Source organism: Pipra filicauda, unplaced genomic scaffold, assembly GCF_003945595.2.
Source record: "Pipra filicauda isolate LSUMZ 115617 unplaced genomic scaffold, ASM394559v2 scaffold35_size7292922_pilon, whole genome shotgun sequence".
Taxonomy (NCBI): domain Eukaryota; kingdom Metazoa; phylum Chordata; class Aves; order Passeriformes; family Pipridae; genus Pipra; species Pipra filicauda.
The window spans coordinates 4,338,643-4,366,180 of NW_024104487.1; the positions used below are offsets into that span (position 1 = coordinate 4,338,643).

At 40.6% G+C, this 27,538-nt stretch overlaps 1 protein-coding gene across 4 annotated transcripts in view; it reads left to right on the forward strand.

The window, feature by feature from the left end:
- The window catches only part of ARHGEF28 (Rho guanine nucleotide exchange factor 28), a 113,183-nt gene extending 93,325 nt beyond the window's left edge, over nt 1–19,858 (forward strand). For all 4 annotated transcript variants that reach the window (XM_039384546.1, XM_039384547.1, XM_039384545.1 and 1 more), the window contains exons 26-27: nt 1,811–2,111; nt 18,784–19,858. In XM_039384546.1, coding sequence (XP_039240480.1) covers nt 1,811–2,111; nt 18,784–18,944 — 462 coding nt within the window. In that variant the 3' untranslated portion in view covers nt 18,945–19,858. The remainder of the gene's footprint in view (nt 1–1,810; nt 2,112–18,783) is intronic.
- Nucleotides 19,859–27,538: the final 7,680 nt, after the last annotated feature.

Here is a 27,538-nt window from a genome sequence, read left to right on the forward strand (position 1 = left end):
CACCATCTCCAGTGAAGAAAAGGGGCACCTCCAGGAGTAGCAAACACCAAGCTCTTGTGACCCCCATGCTGTCCTGTTCCCCTGAAACAAGCAGCCCCTCAGGGGAAGAGGTTGGTATGTGGCTCCATCCCTGACAGCATAAATCCTTGGAGATGGTCATTATTAGGGGGTGCAATTTAAAGTAGCTCTGAAGCTGCTTGAAGGTTTAACACTAAAAACAATGAAGTTTTTGTTGAAGGTGAAGGGTACAGTCTGGCTCTGAAGGCAGCTGTCTTGATGCTCACCTGCCAGGTGGGACCTCACCTCTAATCCCCTCCTCAATGGGTACAGTCTTGGTTTCCATTACTGTTCTCTAAAGCACTTGAAATTCAAAACATTTTGTCTGGCTTTTGCATATACTGAAAGCTCACTGACCCAAACAGCTTCTTTTTTCCCCTCATGTTCACGTTTTCACAAGAAAATCTGTAGAGCCTTTCTTCAGGCCATCACCTCCGTAGTTTTTCAGCTGGCACCCATAACAGGCAGAGACCATTTGGTGTCTAAGCCTGTGTCTGCATGAGGGTTGAAGGATTGGCCTCTGACCTCCCCCTTTTCATCCAGCCTCTGTGAACACCCTGTGAACATGACTTAGCCATATATATGCTTGCCAGGGCAAACAGCAAAGACGCTTTTTACTAGTGTAGCATGTGGTACCATTTTGACTTGTTTGGCAGTGCTTAAGAAGTGGATATGAAAGCAAAACTGAACTTGCCCATCAGCTTTAAAGGATGCGATTTCTACAATCTTTTGAGGAGAGGAAGCTGAAGCTTGATTGCCTGATGCAGGATCGCACAAACAGAGAGGCAAAATTATTAAATGCTGAGTGTCAGACAGTGGTAGTTCTTGTAATCTAGTATTTAATTTGTAAGACTAGTTGTATTTTTATTTCATGTAGACTGTGTGGCTTTGTAGGTGTTTCTTGAGATTGTCTTTGGCCTGTGTTTTCCACTACCATACTCCTTGCTGCAGCAGAGATAGCTGAGTGGTTACCAGTCAGCCAGTATTGCCAGCCCACTGTTTTTTTATGTTACTGAACCTAGATAATTTTGGGTGACCAAATGTTGCAGTAACTCACACTGCTACTCCTGCTTTTTTTGTGATCTTGGCCTTAACAAACACCTACAGGCGGAAGGTCTGCAGGATTTGCATTTTCGGCCCCTGGGAGCCATGGCTTGCTTGCTGAAAGCTGTTTACCATCCCTAGGTTGAGTGCTGCTGTCCTGTTCTCTGTGATTACCTGTCTATGTGAGGCACAGTGTTATTTTTGGATTGCAGAGTACCCAGATTTACATATGTGAAGTGGTACCTTGTTCATCTGTGAGGCAAAATATTAACCCTCTGAGAGTAGTCATCAGAGCTCAGTGCATCACAGCAGCAGTAGCAGTCCTTCATTATCTGTTATTTTGCAATTATTACTTGTTTTGAGGTGAGCTAAGGCAAGATCTGCTAGGTTATTGCTGTTTATTCCTGAACACGCATCAAATTTATCACGTTTGAGGTTAACGTCTGGCAAATTAGGTGACTATTTGCTATGAATTCTCATTCTGTGTGGCAGTTACTTTTATGTATCTTGGTATAAGGATTCTTCAGGATGATAGTCACAGTCATACGCTTTAGTTTCAGGTAGTGAGGAGCAGGGAGTTGGACCTTATGATCCTTATGAGTCTCTTCCAACTTGAGATATTCTGTGATTCTATGATTCTGTTGCTCAGCAAAGGTGAAAATGCTGTTCTCTGTTTTGTTTATTTTTATTTTTTTTCCCCCTTCTGCAGATAATGGGACGTAATCAATTGGACAGCTTAAATGGTGAAAATGAATTCTACTTCAATGAAGCTGTAGTTTGTGTGTCTTTAAGGAGTCTCGACAGATCAGATTCTTCTCTCGTTTATGAAGATGGTGTGTTTGGGCTGAATATCTCAAATTCTGATGTAGCAAGGACTAGTGAAAATCAGGTGGACCTCAAAATGGACACTTCTTGTCAGCCAGCATTAACCAGTGCACTGTGGAAATCCAGTGGTCCTTACCAGCATGTGTCTCTTTCCTGCAAAAACAACAAGGATTCCTTTAATAATGGTAATTAACACTTTATTTAATTAAGGAGTAGTATGAGCAGTTTGTCATCTCTCAGGATGAATAGTTCTAGGAACAAAGACATTTTGATATTGGTGGAAGCAATACATTTTGATAAAACAATTGCATGCCTCTATGCAAGCTTTTTGAGGGTAGATGAGAAAAAAAGCAGAACAGAGGTACAGAAAACTTTTGTAAGAACCCACAAAACTCCTATTTATGTCTGTGTAACAGTACTCAGAATTTTGTTCTCTGCAAATCTTTTTCCAGTGCTACTTTTTTTTTCTTTCTGTGAGCTGAAGTCACTCTTTTTTCAAGTGCATTTTATTGTTTTAGAGCATGTGTGCATTACTTGATGATTTCTGGTTAGAATACCTCTTGATTTACCATCCTAGAATGATAATCAGTGTTCAAGTACCCTTTTCTTTCTTCATTGAAAAATAAAAATATCTTGAAAGACTCTTAGTTGTGAACAGAAAAATTATATAACTTCTAAGGGATAATGTAATCTTTATCAATAAGCTATGTTACTAAAAATAGCTCTTTCTGCATTACCTTTCTTTATTCTTGTATTTTACCAGAACCTCCAAAGATATGTAGGTTGCATGGCAGTTATTGATGGTGGCTACCAAAATGAGAGGAAGAGGCTGCCTATTTGAGCACTGCATTGCATTGAAAATTCTTTGAAATACTTAAAAATACACTAATGAGAAACTCTAAACTGTCTGGGATTTATTTCTTGTGTTGCACAATGTTAGTTTTGATCTAACTTCTTTCATTAGTGTGAGAGGTAGAACAGCATGTAAAAACACAACAGCTAAAAGTCTTAGGGGACAATGGTGCACTTTTGGTGTAATAGATTAAGTAATCTGCTGGGGTTTTCCTGCACAGTTGTGAAATTCAGGGGAAACATGGCAAGTCAACACTGCAACAGTACCTGAGCTCCCTTTTTTCTGCAACTGGCAGTGCAAAATAACTTCTGTTTTCAGACCAGCTTCATGCAGGTCAGGTCATAGCAAAGGCCAGTGGGCAGCAGAATTAGGAGTTGAAAACATACACAGGCTCAATGGATTTTAATTGTCTTAGAGCCTTGATTAAGGAACTTGTGCCTTAGTATTCTTTGTAATGTATTAAGCAGGCATCCACCACAGCCTTATTAGTCCTTGGTACGTGGGTTGCCAAAATAGCATTTTATAATCAAAGATAGGACAGACTAGTCACATCACCAAAATCAGCAAACCAAGCTGATTAGTAAAAGAGATTAATATTTCTAAAAATACCTAAATAATTAGCCTAGTGAAACTCGTTCTAGTTTGACTGAAGTTGTCATTTTAGTGATAGGTTAGCTAAGCTAGTGCAAATTTGAAAAGGAACACATATGTGGGTTTAAACTTCTCAAAAGTATCTTAGCTTGCATTGACAAGCATTCAGATGCAAGCTAACCAATACTTTCTGTTGAGCCCACATGAGAGCGTCTGGTTTAATTAAACTGGCTTGTACCAGTTTAATTGCACTGATCTTAAGATAAACTGGAGGAGCTTCTGTATATAAAGACACCTACAATGGACCAGCTTTGTGTTAAGCTGTTGTCATTTCATCTTGTGTAGACATCCTTATCTTACCCTGGTAACAGGGCATCAAGGCAGTCCAAGCAGCTTGGGGACCAGCACTGGCTACAAAGCCTGCACAAGATGCTAGCAGGCTAGTATAAGTCTCTGGCTAATTCATGTCAGTAAAGCCTGCAGTTAGTTACTGCCTGCATGGTGCCACAAGGTGTCTTATGCAAAGGAGTGAAGCAAATCCTTGCAGCATCCTCATGGTGCAGATGATGCTGTCAAGCCTACCAGTGCATTGCTGGAGCAGACAGGACTAGAAGCCTCTCCCTAGAGGGATGTACCATCACATTCTAAGTTGCATTTGTGATTCAAGTGACAAGTATTTTATGCTCTGATCGTGCAGTGCACGAGACTGCATGGTTCAGACTTGCTTCTGTCATGCATCAGGGGCCACTCCACAGGAAGTGGGGAATGAGAAGAATTCTAAACTTCCCCCTAAAAGACAGATGGCATACAAAGCCCTAGGAAATGGCTCTGCACATGAAAATTAAGTAGATAGCTTGTTCCTAAGCTATTTGAATCAAGTTGAACAGTACAAACATTTCATACAAGGAAGCTGATTTTCTTTTTGCTGGGTATTTTTGGCTGTGCTTTTCCCCAGAAAGTTTAGGAGAGTTTAGGAAGATCTCTGACCTTGTGCCTCCACTTCCTTACACCTCTGCAGCATATAGTCAGTTCTGATCGCTGTGAAGGAAAACCAGCTGAGATCCAATGAAAGACTAGAAAATATTTGAAAGTTAGCTGAAACTTTTAATATTTTCATGTGGTGAATGTTTCATAACGTTTTCATGCATTTTTCAACCAGCTTTATTTGTAAAGTCTCGTAATCTTACTTCAAAAAACATTTCTAAATAATAAGTAAAAATAGAACTAAGAAACAAATACTGAGTATGTTTTACTGTATATGTCTACATACCACATATATACATGCCAGACCCAGTATATATTTAAAGTTTTTTGTGTACACAAAAGGAATTTCTTTATTTGATTAATTTCCCCACAATTATTAGGCATTCTGTAAGAAGTTTGCCCTGTCAAAAAAACCTTTAAATTATTTATAGAGAAGCACCACCTGAACACATTTCCAAGGAGTTAATCACACTGCATTCTACCATATGTTATGTACTATTCAATTAAACTTCATAAATATCCACAAATGGAAACGGTTATATTCCTCCAGTGCATAATTTTCCATTTATATTTTCTAAGGTAAGACATATGTCTCTTCACATAGGTAACATCATGATTATATATCATTGTTTTATGTGTATGGGAGGGAACTATACCAAAGACCTTCAGGCAAGTTCCCACAAAGCTGAAACTGGCACAAGTACACTCTCTAGAAAAGGTGTGTCAGTCAACAGGAGGAAAATATGATTGAAAGAAAAATGTGTTAATGCTTTACACTAATGGTTATGAAATTATCTGCATGAAAGAAGACAAGTACTTTGGCTTTGGGAATCAGGAAGTATAGGTTTTGTGTCAGACTAGACGGAGAATTCAATAAATTATTCTTGCATTTAATTGACATGTCGGGTTACCTAGCTGAAGTGATGCCTTAGGATTTACCTGTGAATTCACCTCTTTGATTTCAGGAATCAGTGCAATTTTAATTCTTTTGAACTTTGAAGTGAACAGCATTGTTTGCTGATGCTACCTTTAACTTCTTTTATTCAGATGCTGTAGCTACAGAAATAGAGTTGAAAAGTGATAGATGTGGAAAACTGCACTGAAACTGGATTGAGGGAGGTTTTTTTCCTCAGACATTTAGCATGAAGGATCTTTATGTGTGGTATAGTGAAAAACATAGTTTAAATCTTTATGGGGATTGTACAAAAACCTGTAATATCCAGAAACAGCCAAATGCAAAACTAGGGAGCAAAAATAGGACTCAATTTGGCTAATATAATTTTAATATTTTTAAAGGACAGAAATTTGTACATATATGCATATAAGCAAATTAGATAGTTTGCTTTTGGAAAAATAATCAATTTATAGTGGTTTCCATCAAAGTGAGTGGTTTCTAGACATGTAAGATATTTAATTTACAATAGAAAAAACCAAAAATTCCAGAACAATGTGTAGTATCCTATAACTCCATTGTTTTTCCTTATTCTTTATATGAAATTTCCTTCCTATTTCTAAAGGCAAATTGTGCTAATGGTGTTTGCTCTGTTGAACCTGTTCTTAATACTGTAGATCAGATTAATTTGCTTTGGTTTTCCGTTGGTAATTTAGATGAGGTTTAGAACAGCACATTTTTTGTCTGTGTGCTGGTTTTGGCTGGGATAGGTTAATTTTCTCCACAGTGGCTGTGTTTTGGATTTGTGCTCAACACAGTGTTGATAACATAGAGATGCCTCTGTTATTTCTGAGCAGTAATTACACAGAGCCAAGGCCTTTTCTCCTTTTTGGACTGCCACAGGAGTGTACTGGCAAGGAGACTGGAGGTGTATGGGAAATTAGAAGGAGACACAGCTGGGGGAGGTAACTGCAACTGACCAAATATTCCAGACCATATGACATCATGCTCAGCATATAATGGGGGGGGGGGGGGGAAGAAAGAGGAAGAGGGAATGTTTGGAGTGGCATTTGTCCTCCTGAGTCACTGCTTTGTGTGATGGAGCTCTTCCCTCCTGGAAAAGGCTGAACACCTGCCTGCTCATGGGAAGCAGTGAATTAATTCCTTGTTTTGCTTTGCTTACTTGTGTGGCTTTTGCTTTCACTATTAACCTGTCTTTATCTTAACCTGTCAGTTTTTTTGACTTTTACCCTTCTGACTCTCTTCCCGGTCCTGCTGGTGGGGGAGTAAGAAAGCAGCTGTATGGGGCTTGGTGGCTGGCTGGGGCTAAACCATGACAGGCTATCTTAACATTGGTTATGGCCTAATGACATTGTATGGAAGAACCTCCTCTATGTTTGCATTAGGGAAGTTGAGAACAATGCTGTACGGGCCTGGCTCTTTTCTCATGTTTGTGTAAGACAAATTTGTTGCAGTCAGAAGAGGTATGCAATGTAAAGCTGATTCAAGTGTCATAAAAACCATGTGAAATATGCACATACAGGCTGTTTGCACCGGAACTCTAACTCATGGACTTACTCAGATGAGCTGTGGCTACTGTTGCCAGCATTGGAGGTGGTTAATGGGATCCCATGTTGAGGTCTACCTGTTAAATTGATTAGGGCCTCCTTGCGTTCTTCCCCCCCCCAAAAAAAAAAAGTTGTCGCATTTCTGCATACGTGACCATTGTGAATTAATTTCTATACTGAAAGAACAAGTTGATGAACTTCTGAGTACATCTGACTGTTCCTCTTCTGAGCTAGAAATGTAATTGTACCCCATATAGCACACACTTTACATGTCTCCCGTTTACATCCTTTGTAGTCAATGACAAGCCAACCCCTTATCACCTGCAGAATGGCATGTGAAGATGCTTTTCAGCCTATTTTAATGTTTTGCTGATGTGTTTCATAATATTTTTAATACTGCCATTTTTTTCACTGTTTGTCCTGCACAGTGAAAAAATTCTTTCTGTTGTTCTTTCATTTGAGAAGGGGGAAAGAGGGAAATCTTTTAAAAGTAAAGGATGACATGACCTGTGGAGCTCCCTGTTAGTCAGAGAGCCTCCTTAGCCAGTGTGATATTTTGAGGTACTTTCAATTTTTTGTCTTTTTTAACTGAGCAGATGCCACACTGAGAACGTGCAATTAATTCCAAATTGCCCCTTCTGTGTTCAATGGACGCCTTCTACTCTTAGCATGGAATGGCTATATAGGTGAGCACAGAGCCCATTCAGTGCTCAATGTAAGTTACAATGAGAATAAAATTAAATGGAAATATATAAGAACATGAAGTTGAGCAACATCAACACCCTCATCTTCCAAGTTCAAAATCACATCCCTTCATTAGAACAATTAAGATCTTACTTTTAACTCTGCAACATATAACAGCAAATTTGCCTTTTCTCCATACCACAAAACACTTGCGTTTCATGCTCTGCTGGAAGACATCAGTGCCTCTGGGGTACTTGGTGGAAGTGAATAAGAGAGGAAGTGTTTTTTTTTCCTCTTGGGAATCACACTTCCATTTGTTTAAACCAAATGGCAGAAGGGATTAAATCACATGGCAGCATGATACCAAAGTGAAAAATATGTCATTGTATGTCCCCTGCAATTAGTATATTTCAAGTAACATTTGCATTTCACCTCTGCAGCACTCAGGTTTGTTGTGGTTCTGTTATTGATTTTCTCATCTCAAAACACTTTTTCTCATTTCTGAATGTAACCACAGTACTTGCAGCACTATTGCATAACCCTTTAATTAAGGCAACTAATGATATTTTGGTTTTATTTTGTACGCTATATAAGTACAGAATTTCCTGTGTAATGCCTGTCTGATTTTATTCTTTCTAGTATCTTCTCATTTAGACTCTATTCATTAGGAGGGAAGTTTAAAACAGTACACATCTTTAAGGCGATGAATGGATTAAAGACACTGTCGGTCCCTGTCTTTTGAGGTACCACTGGTGTTGGTGTAAATCTGCACACCACACTAGGTTTCATTGTCTGCAGACTTCTTAAACAGCAACAAGAGGATGGGCCAAATCTTTCTCATTTTCCTCTCATTTATGGTTCCAACAACTTTTGCATAGTGGTTTTTGAAGTTGGTTGAATTACTGGTGTCAGTGAAACTGGAGTGGTTTGGACCATCTCTCTTATGAGCAGATTTATTCTTTACTTAGGTAGCATATTCCAGTGGGTGACTGTTTCAGGGAAGTAGGAGGAGGGAAAGGAGCACATTTTGAAGCAGAAGACCCTGAGCCAACTGTCTTTAGCCAGACAGTTGGTTTGTAGCTCAGGGTTGTGTAGAGCTGTGACTTTGACAGCAAATCCACAGGAAAAGAGGTGATCTCTGAGGAAAAGAGTCACAAAACAAGAGTCTTGTGTGTTGGTTGATGGCAGGAAGATACCTTGGGAGGTCTTTGTTTCCTTGGGAAATGTGATCTGTGGGTGGAGACCTGGTTGTGTGCCCTGCTTTAGTACATTCAATATGTTTTTTATGTGTTTTGTAATAGAGTTGGAACCTGACATAGATGCACAGGCGTGAATAAATAATGTATCTTAATGTCTGGGAGAAGCTGCTTATGGACAATCAAATTTTGCAAGACACTGAGCATGCATGACACCTTCTACAATCATGTAGCTGAATCACCAAGTGTATCTGTCTGGCTTATTTTGAAAAGTACAATCTCATTTTAATTATTTAGTAAAATACTTTACATGTTCCAGGAAATGGCCTGTAGCATGTTGTGTAAAAGTAATGAAGTCTTATTAATATGAAACCTCCTCCTCATCATCTGCTGTTAAATATTTACTGGGAAACTGGTGAAGATTTTCTATCTTTTTCTGGCATTCATCACAGGAGCACCCAGTTGCCATCCAAATCCTTCTCCTGATGCTGTAAAAAACTTTCCTTTGGGTGTAAATTTTGGTGGGGCAGTAGAGGTGAAGAGCTTTGATGTTGGTATGGAAGTTGTTTTCAGTTTAATCAAATAGGAAGACTTCCAACAGTCACCTGCTGAGATTCCTTGAGTGTCCCGTGGAAGTCTGATCTAGAGCTGGAACATAAATGATACGATGATAGATGTAATTGGTCCATATTTGCTTAGGGTCTGTCATAGAAAAATAAAAAATATATGCCTTTAAATATCATTGAATTTACTCTGTGATAAAGAATACATGACAGACAGGGAAGGTGGTATATTTTTCAAAGATGAAAAGAGATTTTTTTTTCTTTTATTAATTGAGCTTGAAAATTGCAGGGTAATTGTTCCTGAAAGCAAAACTGCAGAGAAGGTATCTCTTGTGCAGGGCAACTTGCCATTGCAGCACAATGCCATCGAGAAGGTGATGAAGGTCTAAGAAAGGCTTCTGCATTAAACACAGACAGTGAACTGAAAGTGAAATTAATACAGGAGGGTGTTTTAAAACCTGTGATGAAGGCAAGGTAGAAGAATGAGGTGATGAATTTGGGCTTAAGGATAAGACCAGTGTATCTCATAGCAGAGAGAAGTGGGAACAGAAGTAAGGAAAGTGGATCTGAGCACTCTTCATGCACTCATGCAAAGCACTTGGCTGAAGAGATGCTTATTCGATAATTGTGCTTTTTTTTGACTTTGTACAATTTTTCCTTTAGCTTTTATGCAGACTGTTCTCACATCAGTTACATGTTCACAGAACTTTTAGCAAGCAATTAAAAAGGGCTACCATTTCAAAATATTCAGTTGCACCCTGAAAATTCCTATGCTTATGATGCAAAACTTGGGGAATACGCTGCTTTTCAGTTTTTGATGGGTTTTTCTTCAATGGCTGCAAGAAGAAAACATCAGCACATATACTTCCTGCCAATCTGGCTAAAAATGGATAAAAAGGGCTGTGCTAATACTCAAACTGCAGTAGAAAATGAGAAAATATTTCCTTCAGTTTTGAGCTCAGAAGAGAACAATTACCTCTGTGATTATCAGATAAGAGGCTTCTCTCAGATGCTCACTCTTGCAGTAATGCCCATATTTTTTCCTCTATTAATCAAGATCCACAGCTCTATTAAAGGGTAAGATTAGCATGTAATTGATTTGAAACAGGTGCTTTGCCTTATTTTTAATTCTGTGGCAATTCTGTATATTGACTTGGTATTCTTCTGCTACTCTCTTTGAGCTTTTATGAGTAAGAAGTAGTGGATCTGGTTTGTTGTCGGGACATTACCCTATAAAACCAAGGTGCTTAGGAGGAGACCTGAGTGTTTTATATATTACCTCCCCCTTTTGGCTTTTGTAATCCAGCTGTACCCTTCTGCTACTCAAGAAAATGTTTGCCAAACTCCAGAGCACACTCCTTTGTGTTGCACCTGAAAGACTGGCCAAATGCCGGGGACCGAACTGATTTTTTTGCCAAGGTCTTTGATTTTACATTTATTTCAAAGTGAAATTGTAGTTAAAAAAACCCCAACAAAACAATTCACAATCAAAAAGCATCCATAAAATATGAGGCAAAGTTAATCAACAGAATAACATCTGTGTGTGGTAACAAAGAGCTCAAAAGAACAGTTTTGATGTGTAAATGTCCCCTTTTGTTTCAAAGGGAATGAATTCATGTGCCAGAGACAGTGTTTTTTCAGGATTAATATGGTAACCGTTTCTCTCTTGGGGAGGGAAGGAGAGAAAGCCTCACTGTAGTGTTTTCTTTTCAGGGTGCAAACTGGGGCAGAGTGTGAGGGAGGTGTGGGGATGTGCTGGCCAGCTGCAGAAAGGAGAGCTGGTTTCATCATCTGCTGAGTCCTTGAAAGTGCTCTTTGGGTCTGTAACTTTATGGGGTTTCTGTTTCTCCAGCAAACATTGAAACAGGAGTGTTCCTCACTGATGGTAGTTTGTTTTGACTTCAGTTTGCAGGCAAAAATGGCTTCTGCAGATTATGGGCTGAGAGGAAATGGTTGCAGCCCACTTCATACACACCCACATTAGACACCCGAACTGGGAGGCTGGTTTCCAGTGCATACCACTGCTGTCAGTGGACAGGCGAGTTGCCCATGCCCCTGGAGACGTGCCCTGTGTGGGCGCCCTGGGTGGAGCAGTGGCCCGAGGCGGCAGCTGGTCACGTTCCTTGTGATCCTTTGTAGTAAGGGTGTTCTTGGGGTTTTATGGTTCTTTCCTCTTGATCATTTGAGTGCAGCTGTGTTTAATGAGCTGGAAAAGAAGTAGGTCAATAAAACATGTGTTCATTGTTAGCAGAATACCTGTTGGACCATGTGTGTGTCTGTAATTGACCATCTAAAGCTTCAAAGCTTAGCACAAAGACAATTTAATAAAGAATTCATACCTAAATAAATTAATATTAAGCAGAAGCAGACAGCTGTCAGGCAGTATGCCCTGCTGAGGTGAGACTGTGGGCATTTAATGCACAGACAAGTTATGATTTCAAGCCAGGCCTATTTTTAAGTCTCTCTTATTGATATGCATTAGAAAATAGCATGCCAAAAATAGCTGATAACATAGCCATGTAAGTAGGTTAAAATTTTAATTGATCCAGGGGCATGCTATGAACTTGATGTTAAAGAGGTGTCACTGTCATTGTCTGAGCTTGAGTTGTTTTTAAAATCTTTTCTTTGGTAACACCAGTGTTAGAAATAGTATGTTTATTGAACTTTAATAAAAGAAAAGATGGTCGCATCATCACATTACTCCAAAACCTGGAGCTTTAAGACAAGTATGAGTTGGAACTTCATGATAAGTGCAGTTGTGGTGGAATAAATTATATTTTGTCTTAGCCAAGAATTTGATCCAAATTCTCTAGACCAAACTTTTCTAGAAGAATTATGAGGCAAAACCTGAAAACTGAACTGCATTGTTTTACCTAAGACAGCAACTACACAAAGAGCAGAAACATACAGAATAATGGCATTCCCAGTAATTTTACCATGATCAAAAATCTGAAGTACAGACGTGGAGAAGAGTTGTGTTACAGACCTTATTCATCATAGACTTTGAATTCTTTCTGTTCTTTGTCTTGTAACAAAAAAATGAACCAAAAGCTGATAAGACTAATTAATGTAGGCTCTATTATGATATAATTCCTCATCTGCTTTTTGTGTAAAGACCTCTTATTCATGAAGGTGCTTGTTTGCCTAAGAAATGCAACTGCTGCTTTTTCACAGGGTTGGGCTGGCTAAAAGCAAATAACAGCATTAAAATACCCAGATTGATTTCCTGCCTTATTCAGTCAGCTGGGAAATGGATTAGGCTCCTCTTTCCTTGGTAACTTTAGTAAAAATATTTTTCCCAGTGTTTTTTGAGAGCCAGTGCCAAATTCAGTTCCTGCTGTGAAATAAGCTTTATTGAGGTGCGAAGGGCCTTATTTGACCATGGTATGTGAGATCTCAACTCCTAGCGAAATTGCTGGGAACTGTTCTCAGATCCTCAAGGCTTACAGATGACTTATCTGTAGCAAGTGCTCTGAACTGGCACAGTAGCAGCAGTGTCCTAGTTGTTCCAGGGTGATGGCAAAGCGTTCCAGGTGTGCAGTGCTGCACACGATGTTTATTCCCTTTCTCCCACCAACCATAAACGACTAAACCTGCAGTATGGAAAATCCATCGCAAATTAGGAAAGTCTTAGTAGGCTTTAAAAAAAGCAATCAAAACTGATGCCTTTCATGGTGAGGAAAGGGAAAGAGGCTGAGGTGCCTGGAGTTCCCTGGGGAATTGGCTGGCTGTCACTAATGAGTCTGCATGGAAACCACTGGGAGCATCGTTAGAGACAAAGAGGTGCTGTGGGATTTGCCGATGGGGACTTTCAGTGGAGCCCGTGGGAGTTAGGTTGTCATGAGATATTGAACAGTAATGGCAAATGAGAGCCTGTTACCCTTGAATTCCTTTGAATATCCCAGACCTGGTAGACTTAGCACTGTTTTTAAGGTGTCTGTTTTTGCTTTGCATTATGCATGAGTGCCAGTGGGGGGATTAAATAGAGCAGCTCTGCCATTTCACATAACGGTGGCCTGAAGCTGATGTGTCAGCTGTCAGTCCAGATGAGCTGGGTACCAGTTATTATAAATACATGTAAACCCAAAACCTAACTTTATTTATTATTTTCAGAGGAGTAATGGCTTTGAGACTGTTTGACATATTTGTTGCTAAAAGTGGCAGAAATCTCTCTTCATTTAATGAAATTTTATTTTGTAAAGAGGGCCAGTGAGACACAGATCTCTGAAAGGCACAGCAAATTAATTCAGTGTCTGCAAAATCCATGTGGTGAATTCCTTCCAAACCTCCCTTCATTTTTTTCTTTTTTTTTTTTTCTTCTTTTTTTTCTTTTTAAAATTTTTCTCCTTTTTCTTTTTTTTTTTTTTTTTTTTTTTGGAAACAGCTAGGAAGTAAAAAAGTGTCCAGCCCATCCTGACCTCAGAGCTGACCCAGTTTTGAGGAGGAGTTTGAATCAGGGGCCTCCTAAGATCCCTTCCAACTTGAATTATCCCATGATGTTGTGAAACCCCAGAGTCAGAGCTGAAGGAGGAAAACTGAGGGCTTTCTATTCAAAACACAGAGACTCGAGAGAGTTTTTTTTTGCCTGGAGTGTTTCTTGCCTTGATAATGTCCTCCTGTCCTTCCCATAATCATCACTGTGAGCACTCCAGGCTTACGTGAAGAGCTCTGATCCTGGGAGAGAGAGAGGAGAGGTGAAGGGGGTGAAGGAGAAAATCTGTGGCATTTATTTGATGTGAAAGTGCTTACATCCTATGACAACAGACAGGAGGTGAGAATCAGTGTGACTAATGAGTTGTTTACTTGGCTTTTGTATCCCCCCGCCCCCCCCCCCCCCCCCACCCCCCCCCCCCCCCCCCCCCCCCCCCCCCCCGAACATGGGCTGTGTTTGTTTTGATATGTATTGATTTCAGATTCCTGCAAATACAATTGCTTTGTCCTTCACCTTCTCAGCAGTTTGTGAGACACCACTAACCTGTCTCAGTGCTATGGAAAAGGTAGGGTATGGTAGTTAGGATGCAGAATGCTTTTTCCCCCCTTTCCCATACAACAGAAGGATGTTTTTAGCCAGGAGCTGTCATTTCTCAGAGTTTGGATCCTGAATCCGTTTAGAGAACTGTCATTATTGTTATATTGAGGTTGTCTAAGAAAAGCATGGAAAGAGTGTCTGCAGTTTCCTCATGGTTGTCCTCATGATACCAGACCTAAACTCATGGAAAATGGGGAAAAATTGGATTTGTTTTTAATGTTGGATTTGGCGGTAGCTGTGTGAATTAGACAATTTGTGATTGTTTTCAGAATTTGTTAGAAACAGCCTCTGACTCCTTTTGAGACAATTGGTGAGGTACACAACAGGGAATGCCTGGAGTTTATTTAATGGGATGGTCTTGGCTGAGATAAAAAGGACAAAAAACTGTACTTTCGGGGTATTTTGTGCTGTGATGTGGCACTGCTGGACTACATGTGACCAAAATGTTGAAGTGCTGACTACCTAATATTACCTAATATCACAGATTACCTAATATTTGGTCTCCAGCCTCAAGCACATCTCTCTTTCTGGGGTGTTTGATCAACCCAACATTGAAAGAATGTATTTCTCTGATTTGCTGTTCACTTTTGTCTAGGGGTACCCATGATGCAGCTGTGGATCTGGCTTGCTCTTTAGGAAAGAGTTACCTGGAGTGTCATAGGAGAAAAATATTTTACATAAGTGAGAAACAGTTAAAGGGGGCTTCAGTTTGCCCATAAACTCCAGGGTCCAGGATGCAGAGAGATATCAACAGCCCTTGGCTGGTGTAAAACTGGGAGGAAGTAGGTTGCTGTCAGTCTCACAGTAGACCCTGTGGAAGTGTCTCAGCTACAGATCAGTTTCATTAAAACTTTGGAAATCAGGGTATATTTCCTGCACTTACATAAATACGAAGGAAAAAAAAATGAGTGTAAATGAGCAAGAGAAGGGCTGTGTCTTATTCTTTTGCTTGTCCTTTCTGTACAAGGCTGTGGGAGCCAGACAGCAGGCAGAGCCTGGCCCAGGTGGGAAGGGTACGGGTAGGGGCTGTGGGAGAGCTTTTTCCGGGCACTGGTAATGTGGGTGCTGGTCTGGTGGGCGCGCTGTTGAGCTAAACACAGCTTACCAGAGGGAGCATCCCTTGGCACCTTGGAAGGGAGCAGAGGAAAGGATAAGTAAATGCTGAATTTAAAGAAAGGGAGTAATACCAAACTCATTTTTTGGCTGATGTCGACGGGTGAATTACAGTGATGTTTAAGGAGGCTCAAAAAGGTCCTTACTTACCTGACTCTTGATCCATAGTGAATTCTGACTATCTGTCGCAGTGCAGCAGAGAATGGGCCTGGAGAGGGTCTGTGGAGTTCCCCTGGATGCTCCAGCTGCCTGGGGAGCCCAGGAGAGCTTTCTGGATGTCGTTTTTCCAGTAGCGGCCTTGATGTCTGCACAGATAATCAGTTTGGTTTGCATTTTTATTAAACATCCTCAGCTCCCAGAGTTCTCTAGTAAAGAGCAGCTGATGTTTTCAAGTCTAGTTTTGGAAGTTTCTTCCCTGTTTCGGAAGAGCATTTAAAGAGGAGAACTTCTCTCAGCATTCTCTTGGTGACGAGGACAGCTTATTTCCCCCGTGCTGTACCAGAGAGCTCAGGGGAGGCTTCTTGGCTGCTGTTGGTGCTCTACATTACAAGAACAGTGCTGGCTGGTGGTTGAGTTCCCTACTCTTCCTTCATCTGAGACTTTTATTATAATTTCTGTCACTCCTTACACCCTTTATGTGCAGCTGTTCTTGAGCCACATCACACTGCTGCCTGTGATAACAGCTGGTCTCCTGGCTCAGCTGCTTCCAGCATGGCACCGGGCAGAGTAACAGCAGGCGCTCTCCCCAGCGGCAGGGCGAGTGTATTGCCTTGGAGACACATTGTACTTTTATTAGGCAGAGTCTGTGTTGAGTGCCACCTGAAGTGCATCCAAAACCAGCTCCTTCCATCCTCAGTTGGATTAAGCTCAACCTTTCCAGCCTGAAGCCACTTGTCACCCCAGCAGCAGCTGCGTTGTCACCTCCTGAATGCTCTTCTGCTGTTCAGATTCTCCAGATGCAACAGAATTAACGAAAAAAAAAAAAGGCATCTAAAGTAGTAATAAATCATTAATTTTGATAGTGACAGAATCTGATTTGTTTTCCCAGAACTTGGATGGTTTCCACTGCTCAGCTCTACTGCTTAGAGTTGTAACAGGTAATGAGAAATGGCTTGGAAACAGTTACTGTTTTAATTGGTGAAGCAATTACTGTTTAGTTTTGATGGTGGAAAATAACTGCATGTAAAGTGCTTCTTTTTCTTTTCTGTGTTTTTTTTTCCAATTTGTAACTAGGCTTCTCCAATTATGTACTCCATAAACTTTGGAAACAGGTCTTTCAAATAAATGTTTAGTGCCTGGTATTCTTATGCGCATAACTTTGGTAAAGTGAATAGACTCACAGGACTTAAAAAGGATTATTAATGTGGGTAAAATTACCCAAAAATGTAAGTGTTTAGAAGCTGAGGATCTTCCACTAATAGGGCTCTTTTTAATAAATAAATAAACTCAATGTATTCAGCTTTCATAAAGAAAAGCAGACATACTCCTGCTTTCTTCTGTTGATGCAAATTGCATTCTTTTTCTAATATGACTATCAAAACCAAAGAAATTAAGAAGTCATCTTAAAAAAAATCAAGGCTGTTCAAATAAGTTAGGGATTTAAGTTCTGCTATGTTACATATTGCAAATAACTCACCTGCAGTCAAGACTTACTCTGAATTTTCATCGAGGCTGAAACTTAATCTGTTAAATTCAGTATAAAACAGTAAAAGAAAGACATTTGGGGATTAATTGTGGTAACGTCCTGTGTCATCCCTCTATGACTAAGCACTGCTTGTTTATAATACTTTGCCCCTGCCAATGACCCTGCAGTCTTGGCAGCAATCTTTATAATGTACATGTGGCTTACCCTGGGAGCTGAAGCCCCAAAACCTGTTTGCTCCCCGCAGCTGTGTGAATATCAAAGAGGAGAAGATGCTGAATGCAGAGGCAGTGATAGGATGTGTTCCCACATGCCCATCACATAATCATCTCATACTGCTCCACACACATCGTGGCAGGGAGCAGCTGGGGAGCCTCAGCTTTTCAGGGTGCCAGCAAGCTTGTTTTGCCTTGAACTCCTGCATCAGTGAACAAGACTGGTGAAAGCCACATGTGTCAGGGGAGTGCCAAATGTAGGCAGGTAGCATTTTGAATTGCCACCAGTTAGAGTGACATGGTGTGTAAAACCCCAAATAACTCCTTTTTAATAGATTTTCATTGCACATACATGTGAGTAGAAGTACGGACCAGAGCAGGCATGACATCTTCAGCTCTTTGCATGAATGATCAAGACTCAAAGGACCCCATTTCTGAGTTTGCTTGCTTCTGGTGTTACCATGCTATGGGAAGGATTCCAAGCTCCCCTTCTTCTTACAGAGCCCTTTTTTGAGGCAGAAGAATGAAAATTTAACTCTCCTGATGTAATAGTAGAGATTGGTCAGGCCAAGATTACAGTGAAAAATATTGCAAACTTTTCTCATCACTATGCATGAGGATACACGTTCCCTTGTTATGCAGATTGTTTTTATGGTAAAACTACTTTAAAGACATACAAATGTAGAAAAGCCAACTACTAAGATGTAGGGCCGGAAGTGCTACAGAATACTGGCTAGGGATAAAACTCAACCATAGTTGTGTTGTTTTGGTTTTTTTAAGCCATACACACATCATCACAAAAGTCTCCATTGCTCAGTGCTGGAAAACAAGTACCTGATTCTCTGCATTTGTGGGAGAAGACTGGAAAGATAACAAAGGAAGATCCATGTGAAATAATGTTGTAGTATTGGGGTGCAAGTATTCTCTCCACATCACACCTAAAGGATTGAGACAAGAATAGAGTAGGTAGTTTGTGCAAATAAGCACTAATAACTTGGTAAAAAAAAAAAGAATGCTTATACATCAGAATGCAAGTGCCAGCCATGTAGACTTTTAACTGGGTTTGCTCAGTTGATTTTTTCATCTGTAAAAGGAAGGCTTGCAAATAAATTTTTGTGTAATGATGAAAACTGTATTAATTCTACCATTGTATTATTACTAACAAAGGCACTGATTATGTGCTGTATGTTTCCATCCAACCCAACTCTGACATCATTTAAGCCTTTCCATTATTGCGTATGTTCAGTAAAGTATGGCTATTCATTTTTTCAAATTATTATTATAAAAATAATGAGAGTGAACATCCTTCATGTGACAGTGGACAGACTTGAACAGATTTCAGTAAACTTGTGTAAGGTACCTCTCACCAAACTGTAGTATAACTTGTACTAGAATGCTGTTTTCCTTTCTAGACAGATGCAACAAACTAGAAAATGGTGCTAATGAAAAAGTCAGAATTCTCTCTTTGTGATGGCACTGGCATGGCCAAAGATGCATGGTCTCATGTCCTTCCCTTGTGTGTTACAGATCTGAACACATCACAGACCCAGGGTCCTGAAACAAGCATTCCAAACAAGGGATCCATCCAGTCGCCACAAGTGGACGCACTGGTGCTGAGCCGTCAGCCTGAGAGCCTGCAGGACACAGAAGGTGGAGGCAGAGTGGAAGAGAAGATTGTTTACCTCTGATGGCTTGTTTTCTAATCTCAGTAGCACTTTGGAAATATAACCATGTTTGCTTTTCTAAGTATCTGTAGCTGCTCTCTGTATGACCAGCTGGCTTTAAGGATAGTGTTTAATATTAAATGTAAATTTTTTCCCTTGATAAATACAGCAATTAAGTTATTTCGAAGCCTTTGTTGTATAATCTTTAATTTATGATTTAATTTTAACTGCTTTGCAAGAAGCAATGGGTAGCAGGAGAGACATTTTGGAATTGCAAAGATGCCACCAGGAACTGGGAAAACTAATGCTGATTTTCTCATGAGTCCTCTTTTTAAAAGGACAAACTAGGAGAGACAGGCCTGCTATTTGAGATTTGAGAGTGTGTATCAGTAACCTTCTAACAGTTGTGATGTAACATGAGAAGACAGCAATCTAAGAATGATGGCTATAGTCTTAGCTGAAATGTGCCATGTACACTTCTCTGTTGGGTCATTTTCTTTATCCCCTGGCTCAGGAACTGTTCAGCAGAAGATGTTTTTTATGCATAAGTGTGTTTGTTCATGTCCCAAAGCCCATCATGATTATGGTACTAGTGCCAGTTTCTGTGCAGAGATGCAGTAAATCCGTTTGTTATTGTATTATATATCTCATTTCAGTAAGTGCCCTTATGCATTAAAATTTACCAGATGAAACCATCTCACTGGTCAAAAGACAAGAAAGGGAGGAAATAGTAGGCTTCTAGTTAACTGAACCCTTCTGAAACTCCACTGCTTTCCCATGTAGGAGCCAGGTAGCTTTCTGCTTTCAGGTTCCTGGGGTTGTCTGTGTGTTAGGCAGTAAGAAACCAGGACCTGTTTCATGCCTTTTCGTCTTTCAGAAATATTTGTACACTTCCGTCAAATTGAATAAATTTTCTGTGTGTTTCTGCAAAACTGTAACTTTGATTCATTGGCAGATTCTCCAAAGAAATAGGAAAACAGGAGGAAAATGAAAAAATAAATAAAATTCAAACTTTGTTTGCACTCAGCTCTGCTGCAGATGTGTCTGCCTTGGTCCAGCACAGCCAAAGCTGTGCTCCATGCATCTCAGCTGGCAAAACCAAGGATGTGCTTATTGCTGCTTTGTGTGGCTGATGGGATTAGCAGAGGCACAGCAGGAATGTGGCTTCACAGCTCCTGAGTCAGAGCTGCCTCACCTCTACCCTCATGGGGCAGAAAAACACAGGATTGGTCCTGCCCATTTGTCTGGGTAAGCCCCAAATGTCATATGGTTTTCATTTTACCCTAAGCCTTGAGTTGTCCAAAATCTTTTTCAGGGAGTAGAGTTTTAGATGGTGTATGTTTGTCAGCAAGGGTTTCCTGATGCAGAAGATTCTCTTCCAGAGACCGGTGTGCTGTGGGGAATACTCAAAGGCAGAGCTTTCTGAGCTGTATCTCACTGGACTACCAGACTAGCTGTTCAGGTGGTATCTTGGGCCAACAACTGAGCACCTGACTTTCTTCATGAACATGACCTGATTCTCAGCTGGTATTTGTGTGCGTATGACCAGTCTTCACGAGTGAAGATTTGGGAAAGTTCTTTACCCTTCCAGCCTGCGCAGTGGATTTTTTAGGTGAGACAGTGTGCGCTGAACTGAGCCCACCCTTTAATCCTGAGGTTCATCTGCCGGGGCCGAGCGAGCTTGGACAGTGGCAGCGAGGTCCTCAGGACGTAGGTTTGTTTAGAGTGACCTTCTCTTAGATGGATGGCCTTACAGGGCTGACGAGACTAAAATTAAAATGTGGATTTAACTTCTCTAAAGGGTTCTGCAGTAAGGAGAGTCCATGGCCTTTCTGTTTTACCAGTCAGTACTGAATTCAGAGTTACCATCCAAACAGTTTTTTGGCAAATTTCTGAGTATACAGACCAATTTCTTGGGATGCTGTATGTCCCAGGATATGTGCATTGCCCAGGGACCTGCAGGAAACTGGCGGAAAAATGAGTAGTTTTCTCCACAGTTCCTCTCTCTGCATTTTATTGTGCCTTGGCTGAAACATCTGGTACTGGTTACTGTCAAATCCAAGCTGCTGGATGAATAGCTGCTGTCCCAGTCTGGTGTGGGAATTCCCATGTAAGGATCTTGCCACTGGGAGAGGAAGAGAGGATACTGCTTCTCTCATCAGTTTTAATTGAAGGGCTGGGAGTTGAAAAGCAGCTGGCCAGGGCTTCAAATGTTGTGCAAATCTTTAAGTCCCCTAACATCACGCAGCATCTTATTTTACTCACCTGTGTTTACAGGAAAGCTTCTAGCACTTGAGGAAGGCAAAGGCAGGAAACAGATGGCCTCTAGATTTAGGTATTTTAATTGTAAAAAATTTTTAAATATAGGCCAGTATGGTTTTGGCAGGTGCTCTTTATAACAAGATGTATTATGTGCCCCTGAACTCTGTCCATTATTTAGGCATTTCTTAATGCTTAGCAGAATTTAAACGCAGCCCCAGTGAGATTCAGCCATTGTAGCAGGATGCATTTTCAGTTATCATGAGGCATATATTAATGGTGGGCCTTCCTTTTTATTTAGAAAAATATATTCAGAAATTCTCTTCACCTTTTTTACATTATTTTGAAGGGGGCTTATTTGCAAGGCCTATTGTTTTTCATCACATATATTGTGGGGTTTTTTTGCTATGCTCCTCAAGGCATCTTGCCTCTGAAAGCTCAGAATCTAATTTAGTCATTCATTTCAGTGCTTAAGCTAAAGGAGCAGTTGCTTTACTACAAATATCCATGGCAGTGGGATGAGCTTTCTCTTTGTTTCTTCTTTAAAACATTTTTTTTCTCCATCATTTAACAAAAAGGGTATTTCTTTTCTGTAGTACCTAGAGTTTTCCAGCATTTTCTCCTTATTGTTGTTGTATGCTAATAAAGCTATCAGATCAAACAACTTTGAGATATTTTTAAGGGAAACCTGCAACAAATCTTTTTTCAGCAAGTCTATAATAATGGTAAAGAAGGAATTAATGAACAGCTCAGGCTTACAGTGGCCTGGATCCAGAATCTTGGATTTATATATTCAGTCATTTGTAGGATGAGGCAAGAATAGAGCAAATGCTTCACTTGGCTGCTGTTGAACTATTAAGGTAAACAACACAGCTGCATTTTTAAGAGATTTTTCACAAAGGTCATCCATGTTATTTTCAAATTACTAAATTAAATACAGATTAGGCTCTCAGCAAAACTCCCCGAAGGTTATTTACTGAAGTGATTGAAAAAAATATCTGTTGATGATTATTCATGTAAGGAACATGAATAATTTTGCTTAGAGTGCCCTGCAAGCTGCATTAATTTATATGCCACCGATTTAGGTTAAAAAGTAAGATTTTCACTGCTTCTTAATCAAGTAGGTGCAACTTCTGTAGTAATATTCCATATATTGTTGCTAAAAATGTTTTCATGGCAGTGTTCATTCAAAGAAACGCAAAGAGGCTGAGCTGTGCTAAGTAAGGTACAACTTGCTCTGACTGAATTTTGAACACAATGAAGAGTTGCAGATGAGGCAGTTTTCCTTATGACTTTGATGACAAATGGGGAAAAAACATGACTACTTGGATACCTTCTAACGAATATTCTGTTTGAAAAGAGTTCCAGCCCGAAATCCTTCCCATCCAAATCCTTCACTGTGCCCAGTTTATATTACAGAAGTAGAAACAGGTTAGGCTGTGGGGCGTTCGCACACTGAAACAGGTTGGATGTGTGCTCTTTCTTATGGAATTGCAGTTGATTTGTGCCATTTTGCCAAGGTAAATGGATGTGTTTGTTATTTTCTCATCCTTAGTAAAGGTTTGTATGTAAAAACACTGCAGAAGTAGCTGTGAATATTCTTGATAATCATAAGGATAGATACATGTTAACCTCCAAAAAGATTTTTCTGTCTCACTACCAGGTTCTGAGATAAGATTGTGAATTTGGCTTGAATTCAGTGTCTTGAATTTTGCAGAAAGGATCCCTTTGGGAGGCTGATGTCAAACAGAGTGTTTCAGTTCTTCAATGTAAATGAAAAACCTCAAAGAATAACCTTCCTGGGATTAATCTGAAGTGTTCTCATCAATACAGCCCTTTGCTCTGCAAAAGTACATCAGAAAATAGACTATTAGTCTTCTTGTATCAAGAGATCATCAAAGACTAAGTGGATTGTGGAAGAACTTGCAAGAGTTTTGTGGGCTGTGGTGATGATCCAGGTACCTCATCTGGGAATGTCATTGTTTTCCACTGACATGTAGAGCAGTATTGGCAGCAGCTCTATTCAGGCCAGCAGTTGGCTCCCAGATTCCCAGAGAGCTATGTTTCTTATCTTATGGATCATCTATGCAGAAGCTTCTTCCTCTTCTCTTCACTCAGGCTCAGATCAGGATGTTCCCACCCCTTATATGGAAGGGCTCTGCCACAGGGCGGTCTGCAGCACCCGCCAAATTGTGAGTTTGAGTCTTGAAATATCCTGGGTAGAGACCAGAAGAAAAGAAACATGAAAAAGGTGGTCTGGGTGTAGAGAAGACAAGGAGGAGTGGTCCCCTGCCATGAAGTGTTTCTAAGCTCCTTCATGGAACAAACTTTTTTATTCAGAGAAAAAAAGTTGGTATTTATCACACTACTTATTGTTTGTTTAATTGAGAATCTGAGAACTGGTTAGATGCCACATATTTCAATTCCAGTGCCAAACAGAGTGAGGATCAGATTTTTACAAAAGGGATAGTGAAGCATGCAAGTTGAAACAAAGAATTTCTCCTATGGAGGTTGCTTACCAGACTCAAGGGAACTTTCTTATCAGATTCCTATAAAACTGCCAAACCATGACTACAGGAGCTATGCAGAGGCACGAACCTTCTGCTCACTAGCACTAACAACAAGGCCCTGCATGGATAAACAATCATGTGAACTGAAGATGGCTTGTAAATATGAGCACGAGTCTCTGTCCCTCCTATGCAAGTAAAGAAACAGGATGTCTGCATTCCCTGCTTCCTGCTCATTGAAGATGCTCAGGCCAAGCTGTGGATCTACTTGTGGTCCTTTTGAATAGTGCAAGAAACGTGAGAAATGAGCCTTGCTCCTGGTTAAAGCAAGTAATGCTTCACCTGAAATGAAAATTTTCCTACACAGTTTTCCTAGCATTGCTGAATGAATGCTACAACAAGCCCTTATAGGTCAAACTTGTCAAACCAAGCCCAGTCCAGATACAAAGCAGCCAAGAGGACAAAAACAACAGTGCTGACTGAACACCACCTGCTTTCAGTCAGTGGAGGGTAACCATTCCTATCCTCTGGGGCCTCTCTCCAGTTTTTAGTTAAGGAGCAAGGTTTCAGAGTGACATACTCAAATTGTCAGAGAAAATGAAAACGTCAGGGGTGAAATTGCCTCTCTGCTAATGTTCCTTTTCTTTGCAGAGTCCCACATGACCAGATGTGGTCTGATTTTAAAGCTATGTCCATCACAGTATGTGTGTGTGCCTGAGAGTGTTGTCCAAACGCTTCTTGAACTCTGTCAGGTTTAGTGCTGTGATCAGTTCCCTAAAGAGCCTGTTCCAGCACCCAACCACCCTCTGGGTGAAGAACCTTTTTTTAATATCAAACCTAAACTTCCCCTGAGACATTTTCAGGCCGTTCCCTCGGGTCCTGTCGCTGGTCACCACAGAGAAGAGATCAGTGCCTGCCCCTCCTCTTCCCCTCATGAGGTGAAACTCAGGGGTACAGGAGGCAAAGCTTGATTGTGGCTGAGCCACAGATGGGGAGTGGATTCCCTCACAAATTACAGGTGCTTGCTAATGTTGCAGATAAACTACAAGGCATATTCCTCTGTATGGCCCTTAAGAAGAACAATGAGTGCTGAGGGAAGGGTTCCAACTCTGTGGCTGGTTCATGGCCATCAGCTGAACAATGCTGGCAGTTTGGTAATCTGGAAAACCTGGCTGTGCGAAGACTGAGCCATTAAGTGTCACTGAAGCTGATGCCACAGGTCATGCTGCAAGCTGGCTGCGTGTTCAACCCTGCTTTGCCACACAGCAGAGTGCTGGGGCCCTGGGGGAACTTGTGGATCGATCAGGTCACCCCCCTGCCTGGCTCTCAACCTTTCAATGCCTGTCTTGAGGTTGAATGGTTGTGTGCAGGTTATGAAAGGTGACTTGCAGCCTTGGGAAACCTCTCTTGGCATATAGAATAAATGCTGAGTGCTGAAGGATATTTCACACAAAGTAATTATTGACAGAAGTTAGGATACATCAGCTGTTTTACTGGAAATCACAGTTTGCACAGCAGAAGCAATTCAATTTCCAATTCTGATTCCAGCTGTTCTCATTTAATTTACAGCATAATTCTTCAAAGAAAGCAGTATAACAACTTTCATGGACAAGATATGAGCATTGCACAGGACCACTAAAAAGATGGGGAGCAGTTTAAGTTATTGGTAAGTGATTGGTTACTTCTGCTTGTCCTGCAGGCAGAACTGTTTTGGAGTCTCACAAACTAAAACCCCCATGAGATGGCTAAGACTCCAACATGCTTCTCAACTATACTGATCATGAGTAACAGAGCATGCTTTGCTGACACCAAGCTCAAAATATTCTTCCTTCTGGGAAATTTGGAGCTCAAAACACCTGAACAACTGAAATTCACCAGAATACAGTCCTTCCATCTATACTTTCAATTAAATGTAACTCAACTAGTGCTTACCATTTAATTTCATGATTGCTTCTGATAAGCAGAAACATTTCCATAAACATTGCTCAGATGTTTCCAACCTATTATTTCTGCCATTTCAGTCAGCGATTCAGGGGTAATTACAGACATGGGCCTGAACATAAAAGAGTTCTGAAGGACATCAGGTATTTGGAACAGGCAGACCTGGATCTAAGTTTGAAAGACTCAGACAAAATGCTTCCCTTCTGCACAACGTTTTTCAAAGTCAGGTTATGAACTGTCAGACAAAGTGATAGGGACTCAGAAATAAGTGGGTGGGGAAATAAACAGCAGAAGCAACAGTGGAGACTGCTTCTTTCGTACAGTGTTCAGAGAGTCACTGATGAAAAAAATCCATATAGGTATTCTGTGACATTACATTTTTATAAAAATTATTTGTTGTTGTTTGATTAGGGGTTTTGTTAACTTGGGTTTAGTATATAATTAAATTACTAGATAGCTGTAGTGATGAAATTAAAGCTGAATAGGATCTACTGGGTTTAATATGGTGCAAGATTTCACAGTCAGGCAGCAGGAAGGCTTTTTATGGATTGAGAATCCACAGTTGGCAGAGGAGGACGGTGAGATTACACCATCTGGTCCTGCCAGAGCAGCTAAACTCTCCTGGAGAGAGTCTTGCCTCTCTGTGTCCATTGCTATGCCATGATTGCCCCCCCCAACACAAAACCAGGATGCTCGAGACCCTTTGCAGCAGGCATCTGGCCAGCGCTTGTCTCCCCAAGGACAGAGGTGTAAGTGTGTGGGGAACTGGCCCACAAATGTGGTCCATGGTGATAAGAATGTCTTCCCTATGCTGCCAGCAGCCCCTCTATAGTAAAATAAGTATTTTATTCCATGTTGCAGAGTAGCTATGCACTGCACATATCACACAATCAGCTTCTCATATATTTGGCACTCTTTGTTATGTTGCCATGTAATAAAAGACGACTGACAATGAAGTATTGCCTTCTGAAATGCAACATCTCTGTGAAAATTCAAAATTAATTCAAATTTTTGCAAAGCAACAAGGGTCAAGTATGGTTATAATAATTAACAACATGTGTGTTGTTTAATCTTCAAAGCAAGCTTTACCTTTAGACATCCATAATTTACTCAGTAAATATTGTTCCTCTTACTTCAAAAGGAAACAATAATTAGATTATCCTTGGACTCAGATTAACATTTAATTTGTGCATACTTTCAGACCAACATAGTTGTATGCATACGATAGCAAAATAATCCTTTCTAACTCTGTATGTATGCTGTCAGTGTTTAAAGCTGTGATTTAATACCCAGAGGAAAGATATGGCAGTGTATGAGATGCAGGCACTGACAGGTTTTCCAAGCCAGTGTGCCTTCCATCCACTTGTCAGTGGTGCACAGTCACAGCCTGAAGCTGCCTGCTCCTGCCTCCTCCCCATCCACTGTTTTATCCAAATCTCTACTTGAGTCAATTGTCTTGTGAGTTTTCTTGAAGGTGTTTTGCTTTGGTTTGGTTTTTTTTTTTTGGTTGGTTGGTTGGTTGTTTTTGGGGGTTTTGTTTTTTTGGGGTTTTTGGTTTGGTTTGGTTTGGTTTGGTTTTTTTTTCAACAAATAGATAATTTGTGAATTTACAGGATGGTAACTGGTGAGTATGATCCTTGCGCTATGCAGCACGCCACTCTAGTCCCACCAAGGGAACCTGGCTTAGGGGCACAGAGGTCCTCTGCTGGACCCTTCCCACACCTGTCCCTGGGGAAGGCACTAGCTGGGCATGTGCGAGGTGGAAAACAGCAGGGGTAGCTGTGCTTCCCACTTTGAGGCTGGCATAAGAGGTTTTGCCTAAGCAGCTTCCCAGTGCTATGCTGGCTGTGGGAAAGGCAATGGGTTGCTCTGGACCTTTGGCCATCAGGGCTACTTTTATGGGGGATCAGG